At 35.7% G+C, this 8,906-nt stretch overlaps 1 protein-coding gene across 2 annotated transcripts; it reads right to left on the reverse strand.

Moving 5' to 3' along the window:
* Positions 1 to 918: 918 nt before the first annotated feature.
* On the reverse strand, positions 919 to 7,962 carry LOC113716344 (65-kDa microtubule-associated protein 6-like). Of its 2 annotated transcripts, XR_003454126.2 has the most exons (13): positions 6,927 to 7,148; positions 6,187 to 6,390; positions 4,783 to 5,046; positions 3,940 to 4,155; positions 3,713 to 3,868; positions 3,453 to 3,612; positions 3,218 to 3,369; positions 3,001 to 3,088; positions 2,839 to 2,912; positions 2,672 to 2,746; positions 1,999 to 2,350; positions 1,428 to 1,529; positions 1,076 to 1,296 (listed from the first exon to the last, which is right to left on the reverse strand). XR_003454126.2 is itself a non-coding variant. In XM_027240641.2 (12 exons), the coding sequence occupies exons 1-11, from the start codon at positions 7,005 to 7,007 to the stop codon at positions 2,015 to 2,017; spliced, it is 1,806 nt and encodes a 601-aa protein (XP_027096442.1). In that variant the 5' UTR covers positions 7,008 to 7,962; the 3' UTR covers positions 919 to 1,296; positions 1,999 to 2,014. The 2 variants fall into 2 exon arrangements, 1 of the variants encoding a protein (XP_027096442.1); XM_027240641.2 differs by lacking the exon at positions 1,428 to 1,529 and having other exon boundaries at positions 919 to 1,296; positions 6,927 to 7,962.
* Between the last annotated feature and the right edge of the window lie 944 nt (positions 7,963 to 8,906).

Here is an 8,906-nt window from a genome sequence, read left to right on the forward strand (position 1 = left end):
AAAAAAGAAATTAATATTTTGACTTTTTTTCTTGATACTAAAAAGGAGAAGAGCCACTCTAAATTTTTTTTATTATTTTTATTATGCAAAAAGGAGGGCATTTTCTTCTAAAATTTTTTAACTTGCTAAATTGGTTTAATGATAGGATAAATTGCCTAAAAAATAAATCTCTGGGATAAATTGATAATGAGATTATAATTTATGAAAATAAAGTGTGATAATAATTTTAAGGGTTATACATGTCTTTTCACTTTAATTAACAGACTCCGTTAAGTTTGACCGTTAGTCTTGGAGTAAAATGACTAAAAGATAACGTTAAGGAAAAAATTGATAGTGACACCAAACGTTAAAGGGATAAAGTGATAATAACCCATATATATATATATATATATAATAAATTAAATGATTACTATGTGTATTAACAAGTGCCCTAAAAGTACCCGTTAGGAAAATCATTTCACGATTACCACAAGTCTAATTCATTGACACAAAAGACTGTTAATCTCAACTGTTTCAATTCCATGACATTTGCTTCTCCTTTTCTGCCATTAACTTCGGAAATAATTATGTTAACCTGCCGCTACAGGAACCAGGATTATGATGTAAATGTCTATTGAGAAAAACAAAAAACAAAAACAAAAGAAAGGAAAGATTCAAAATCACTTAAAGTATCAATCTTTTGAGTAACTGGAAATTATCCATTGGAGAAGATATTGTACCAAAACTGAAGGACTGAGGCAATGACAACCACCCAGAAAACCTTGATAGCTAAAGATAGCTGCCATAGAGTTTAACTGTGAACATCAGCCTTTGGAAATATCAATCTTGATCAGACACCTTCTAAACATAACTGCTCATATCAACATTTTTATGCAAAATTCTACCCAATGACCTCGCATTTCAAGTCGTAAAGGAAACTGGAGTACAAAAGATCTTCCACTACAAAGAAAATTCAAGGTCTCTATCAACTCATGCACTTTCACACCGACTATATATACATGCAAATAGAAATGTGATAAGAAAAGCTCTCAAAACAGACTATTAGTATCTCCTACTTTAACCGAGAAGATCTAAATTTGCCTAGTATATCCACAACAATCTACCATTACCACGGCTTCACCATACCAAACAGTTGGATCTATCAAATATGTTACAAGCGGAATGTTGAAATGTTAGTCACCACTTCCCCAGTATCTGCTAAAGTTTACGTGATTCATGCACTAGTGTACATTTTCTTCCATATTCACAAGCTTCCAGCCACTCCTTTCCAGCATAGAGACGCACAGTTGCACAACTCTGCATATGTTAGTTAAAAGTGGATGTTAAAACAACAGAAACATTAGGAAGCAATGAATATTTCAAGAAATTTGACCAAAAAGGGGTATTGGAAAAGAATGGTGCAAGTTCTGGGGGTTAAGGATTAATACCAGCAAAGCCAAATTTTACAGGCTTTGACTTCCCAGTTTGGGGTTTGAGATTGATAAACAAGCTGATGCATTGGTTTGCCAGTGGTCGTCTTAGGGTATACACTGCATGATCCAGATGATTAAACAGTGTTCCAAGAGGGTTTTTCATCAGGTGGTTCCAAGTCAGTTTTATTTTCATGAAAGAACAGAAAACTTTTTGACATTAGAAGAAAATAAAATTTGCCACACAGATAAAAACCAAGATGACAAAAATCAGTCAACAGCTTCCTTCCTAACAGTTGAAACCAGCTTAGATAACATCCTTTGACAGATAAACTGAAAGGTATGTTCCTTCTAAAGTAGAAGAGAAATGTAGCAAACACTTCTAAAACTCTCTTAGGACAGGACAACGTAAAGAGCTAACTACAGTTAGAGAAGCACAACAGTCCAAGTTCCATACTAGTTATATAACTTGCATTAATAAAGTTCCTTGAATACGCAATTTTGTTACAGACACCACCCAGCTTTAGATATCAATGGGACTCTATCCATTCGCATATATAACTGGAAAAAAGGGTATCACAATACATACCAGTTATGGTTTCAACTTAGGATTGAGGTGGAGACTCTGGCTCAGAACCACAAACAGACGAAAACGACATGGTATCTTCTTTCGGTATTGCGACGAAGTTCAATGGTGCAGTGGAAAGCCTTCTCGTTTCCTTAAAATAACCATTCTGCCGACCAGAATAAGAACGAGGTGTCAGAAGCTCTGGAGTTGCACAGCCGATTGAGTTTCTACGAGGTGAAGGAGTTACGGATCCGTTTCCATTTACATGATAACCATTCACTTTTCTAAAACTGTTGCTTCTTCTTGGGCTTGGCTTGGAGCCAAATCTGGCTTCTTTCTCTGCAAGTAGCATGTCCTGGAGTTTCTTTTGATCCTATACAGAATACAAGAGGGAACCCTTGGTAAGATACAAAATACAGGAGAAAATTAACATTAAATACATTGTATATCCCTGTTATGCAAAATAGAGTGCCCAAAATTGAGTCTCATATTTGACACAATCATACAAGTAATAATGTCAAAGGGCTATCTTTGCAAAGATCAGATTCATTTTCTTTTTCACCCTTTTGCCCTGTCATAAGATAAATCAATTTGAAATAAGAGTTGAAAAGATAAGACTCCTCGATACTTCTGCCACACATTGCTGTCTTCTATGACAGTTGAATGAGTATCAATATTCAATAATAAAAATTACCCTAGCTCGCTTTTTCTCCTCTTCCTTCTGTTGTCTGGTTCGTTTGTAATCCTCCAGTATTGAAGCCAACCGCACCTAGAGACAAGAAGCTGCAATTAGCAAAAGAGTCCCTTTCACCAGAATATCGAAGTAAAAGCAGAAGCAAATTACAAGTTAACATGACTCACTCCGTCATAAAGAAACAACTTCTTTTTCTCATCCTCCCACACTAGCGTCTTGCTAATTAGATTGTCAACCATAACTGGACCAAGAGAACAATTGTAAGCTCCAATGATATTGTAAGTTCAGGCAACAAATGATACAAGGTTATAGCAGGTATAGATAGATACCTGGAATCTTATTGACCATCACTCGAGCTCGTTCTGCACGTTTAAGGTTTATGTGAGCACCTCTTCCAGCACTATACCGGTTTTCATCCTGGTAACCATGGGAGCCATTAGAACATGCCAAGCACAAGTTAGAACCCCATATATTTTATAAAAGCTAGAATGCCAATATAAGGCCAATACTATTAAGTTCATGCTGCATGAGAACTATTTAGCTTACTCGATTGTAGTCTTCAAGCCAGTTTTCCTCCTCACAGGCACAAAGCCATCGTTCAATTCTATCCATAATTTCTTTGCGACTAAAAGCTTCTTCTGTTGCTTTGTTAATCTGTGTTTCAATGTTTGCTAAAAGTTCACAAGGATCCAGGAGACCTACAAGAAAAGGTTTCAAGCTTTTTAATTTGCAACTAAGTAGAAAAGCATTTACATCTTATAGAAAAAGGCAACCAACATACCAGAATCTATCATTGCATTAGCTTTATCAGCAGCGGTGCTTGGATCAGGTTGAATGTGGGTCCTACAGCAAATATCCTCTAATTCTTGCCTCCTCTTCATGACCAGTTCCTTCATCCTACTCGCTTTCAGCGTAGTAAGTCTCTCAACTTCTGCAGTTATCTATCAGGATTTAAGACAAAAGTAATGTTAGAGAGTCTAGCTGCTTTATAAAATAATATAATAGCAAGAAGAAACAGTTTTAATCCATCTGGTTTCAAACCTGTTGAATAACATCCAGTGAAAGAGCCCCCGGCTCCACAATATCTGATTCTGCTGAACCAAGAATGAAATTTATCCTCGAGAACTTAACCTGCTCTTCCTTTGTCGTATCCATCAAATTCCAAAGTTCAAATAGAGATGCAGCAACATCCTTCAGCTGCATTACTGATAATGTTAACAACAGAGATGAGCAAAATGTTGACAATGAGTTGTGAGTTGCAAAAATACCTTCTGAAGTCTGACTTTTCTCTCTGTTTTTAACCTGAGAATCGTCTGTTCTAGGCCTTCTAATGTTGTGTCGCTGATATTTGTAGACTGTTCCAGGCTGGTTCCCTGTAAACTTGGATGAATTTCACTGACAGTCTTGCCAAAATCCAAGCCAAGCACTCCACACAAGGAGTGGACTTCGTTTACAAACTCCAAAACCTTTTTGAGACGTTCAGACTGCCAAAGACAAAACAAAGACGTCACAACCTCCCACCAGAGAAAATTCTAGTAATTGGCAGGAACTACAAGCACATTCATGAAATCACAAACTATATACAAGGCAGCAAAAGTCGAATTGCAATATCAAGAGGTGGAGATCGTGTTAATCAGATCCACAAAGGATGCTATTTCTCAGGAGTTACAAAACAGTGACAAAAATAACTGCATTATGTCTTACCTCACCCCCAAAAAAAAATACAGTGACCAGAAGTCTTTTGGTTATCATTGCCACTTACAAAAAGCTGCAGTAATTGTAGGCCTCAATTGTAAGGCACTAAGTCAATCATAGTTTTGCTTCCTTGGTGTCTTATACGCCAGATGTGCATCTATCAAACAGGAATACTAAATAACAGCCAACCTAGCTTGTTCCATTATTGATGTAATTGGTTACATTGTCCAATTGACTTATTACAATACATAACTAATCAAAAAGGCTGACAGTCTCACATTTTAAGACATAGATAAATTGATTAAGTTACAGTTGATTAGGATTACACAACTAACAAGCAACAAATGGAAACAAAAATAACTAATAAAATTTCAGTTACACAAGACAGTTACTACAAAATTAGTAAGGGTACATACCTTCTCCTTTTGGAGGTTACGAAGATGTGATTGGTATTCTGTAAGCTTTCTTAGTGAAAGGTCTTGCTCATCCAGGTTCATCGAATTCACTGAATTGATAATGTGACTATATCCCAAAATCTCACCCATGATCTTCTCAATTTGTGCATTAATATCAGCAAATTGCTTGAAGCGTTCCTCTTTTCTTAGTTTCAGATCCTCCACGAGTGGTGTGACATATGCAAGCTGCTCTTTCAAAGATGATGGTTTCTTCTCTGACTGAACCTGCTTATTACATAGTACACTTAGCAACCGACAGTGAAAACCAAACACAGAATTTGTCTGAAGATTAAAGAAATCCAAAGTCTTGATAAAGCATTTTGCAGCTTCTATTAGTTTCAAAATACAGATACCATTCCAATAGCTAATCCGGGATTGATACTTAATAAACATGTACTTGGGACTTCAAAATTTAATATCAGCCTAGGACAAAAGAGAATAACACCAACAACATTTTTTTCCAGTGCAATAATCTCAAACCGGTATGTTTGAATCTATAAAAAAGTCAATAAATTGACAATATTCAAAATCTAGCTGAATTAGTATCTCTTCAATTTATAATGATTATTCAACAGTCAGGTTTAAGCCAAACGAAATTGAAAAGCGAAACTACAAAAGGCTCAGGAGAAAGTGTGACTACTACATTTGATCTAACAGCTACATCTCTATTTCTTGAAATTATATGGCCAGAGATAATATATACACCTGCCCTGTGTGAAGATTTACAAGGATCCCTAGGCATAACCATTGGTCCAATGCACAAAAGAGCAAGTGTAGCCTACATCTGCAGCACTGCAGGGGAGCTTCATGATGTCTTAATTTCTTTTTGTTAGAAAGGCATGCTACCTAAATATTGGACAGAGGCAAGCCAGTGTAATAGTGAGGGTTCAGTATATAATACAACAACATTATGCGGCTTCACCCATTACAAGCTGGTTAACATATTTCCAAATATTGTTGCTGTTGAACAATGAACAGTATAAGTAGGAGACATCACTGCTTTTCTCTTTGAGAAAATCAACACCAATAAATACTTCAATTATAACCCTTTCCTAACATGACAACTAGAAACTAATGACCTAAATGGCCTTCAATTGAAAAGATTAAAAGGATAACAATCTAAAAGATGGAGAAATTCACAATACTCAGCAAGTCATAAAATATAAAAAAATTACAATCACCTTTCAGAAAGAAGGGAAAAAGGGAATACTTTCTTATCCTTTAAATCATGCTTGTTGAAAAGCTAATAAATTTTATATAGTCAATCAATTTTCCAACTCTAGAAAAGGCATGCCAAACATGGACACAAGAAAGAAACATCAGATAAAACAGAAACATCTGCACTTAGGTTCATGGTTTCATTACCGGTGAGCTAGCATTCATTTGCCCAAGAGAAGCCATTAGTGTTGCTATTTCTGCTTCTTTGGCAGCAACAGACTGATGAAGACGGGCCTTGGAGTTGGCAGCCTCATCAACCTTTCTTCTGTAAACTTCTAGGCATTCTTTCTCCAGTTCCAACAGCATACGGCCCTTATCAGCTTCAGTCTCACCAATATCAGCCCATAGTTGCTGCTCCACATAAGAACAAAGCCATGTTTAGTAGTAATAATTAAAGAAGTGCGACGGTTGGCCAACATCATCTACACTCAAATTCAAGAATCAAAACAGTTACAGTCCAATACAATGGGGAGTCAACAAATTCAACTAAGATAAGAATACTTTTTCAAAAACCATTTTTCCTCCTCAAACTCCACAAAATAAATTAACTCAGGAAATTAAAATTTACACTTATTCAGAAACGAATTTCTCACATTAATACCAAAGAAAAACACAGATGAACAGACCTAACAGGGTCTTAATTTTATGTGTCAAAGTCAAACCCCAAATTATTCACAGAACCCATAGAAATTGAAGCAAGAAAACCTGATATTCTCAAGAAACCAAAGTACAAAAAAATGCAGAAAATGTAGGTCATGACTTAAATTTACCCAAAAGTAAACATCATTAATATGTGTAAAGAGAGTGCTTTTTCACGGCAAAAGACGTGTCTCTCTCACACACAAAACACACTCACGCACGCGCGCACACAGAGAAGAGAGACAGACCTGAAGTTCTCTGAGCATAGCATTGCAAGAACTAATGCTTGTCCTCTCACTGCTGCTACAAGGACTCCCGAATGCCAACATCTTTCTGACCTCTCCCACTACTCAAAAAAACTCTTTCTTTCTTGAAAATCACCTCAACAAAACAAAACGCTTTCAGGAAATGCAAACTCTTGAAAACCCAAAAGCTTTTCAAGAACCCCAAAAGCTTCCTAAAAACTCAAAAGACACCAAAATCCCACTTCAAAGCAAGCAGCTTTTTCCTTGTTCTTTGGGTCCTTGGGTCTTCTTTTTTCTCCCTATTTCCTTTTCTTCTTTCACTTTTTCTCTCTCCCCCCTTTCTATTTAAGTCAAAGCTAAAACAACTCCTGAACTACAACTACTAATAATGATGAGAACAACAATGATGAGTTATAAAAGCCTTCGTACAAACCCATTTCTCCATTTCTTCCACTTTGTACAACAGATCTGAAGCTTCCTTAACTCTCAAAAAACAGGGCCTTTAGCTTTAAGCCATATACACTACTACCACTTCCAGTGCTACTACCCACCAAGCCACCAAACCTGTATTGTTGGTGCAGTTGTTTTTTGGAGCTTTTGGTGCTAAAAGGGAAGGAGAAAAATACAAGAAATGGGATCTGTTTATTTATCTGTAGAAATCATTAGGTACACATAAGAAGAAAAAAGAACTGGTACAAGCTGTAGTTAAATAAAGGACTGCTACAAGGGCCACACCAACCAAAGTAATACCAACCAAACTGCTGACAGAGACAGAGAAATGTCAGGGGAAATGGGGTTGTTTTGGCTTTAGGGTTTGGGATGTGGGGTGGGGCTAGAATGTATGAACAAATGCAGCTGGATCTGCACAAAAAACCTAGCACAGGTTTTGAGGCTGGACTCTGGAGAGCTTCCAAATCCACGGAAGTTCTCTTTGTACAATGGATTATGATGGTACTATTGGAAGTGTGACATTTCAACGCAAGCCACCAGGTAAAGCACAGATATTGGATAAAAAATATGTTGGAATAGATTATCCAATAAAGCATGCTCTAATTATTTAGATGCTTTTTTAAGGTTTTGTCTGTGGAAGATTTGTTATTAGGGTCCCAAGTAATGTTAAATAAATTAAAGAATTGTTGTTTTAAGGGTATTTTTCAGAAATTCTTACTTTAATTGCATGTTTTAGAGAAACATGTAAATGAGATAAATAGGTAGTTAGAGAACATAGTTGGAATTTTTCAAAAAAAAAAAAAGTTTTATTAAAAATAACTCTATCCAAATGGAATCATGATGCTAGATGAAGTTATTGTGTGAAATAAAAATGCAGGTTAGCTACACTAGTTACCATTTTTTCACAATTTATTAACTTAAAAAAGAGAGAGAGTTACATTTTGACGTCATATTCTTCAACAACAATCAAAGTGAAGTTTAAACGATAATTGGATCGACGGTTTCAAATTTCACTTTGGTATGATAACTAACTCGTGTGAATTGAAGTTAAAACATTGAAATTGGATTTCCTTTTCTTTTCGTTCACTTTACGATACTAGGAATTTTCTTTACTCTTTTCCATTTAGTGCTAGGTAGTATTACAAAATAATTAAAATTTTAAGGGGATAGGAGGAAGGGCTAGAAATCTATGGGGCCAACAAATAAAATTTGAAAGTTTACAATTTAAATCATAGCATGCAACGCTGAAGTAATTAAACATGTGCAATCTCACATCATGAGTAATTTCAATTATAAAATTATATTTCACAACATGTGTTTCATTATTCAAAAACAATCCTTCCATAAAGGTTGAGAACAGTCGAAAACGTTTAGAGTTGAAAGATAAATCAATTTACTTAATACTCGAATAGAACTTAGTTTTGTAAAAGCTCGTTTGACCTTAGTTCACCAATTAGTCAAATCAAATTTGAACAGCATTTTACGTTCGATCGACTTTCAAACTCGATTCGAACTTGGTTCAATTAGTATAAA

The sequence above is a fragment of the Coffea arabica genome, chromosome 11c (assembly GCF_036785885.1).
Source record: "Coffea arabica cultivar ET-39 chromosome 11c, Coffea Arabica ET-39 HiFi, whole genome shotgun sequence".
NCBI classification, from domain to species: Eukaryota; Viridiplantae; Streptophyta; class Magnoliopsida; order Gentianales; family Rubiaceae; genus Coffea; species Coffea arabica.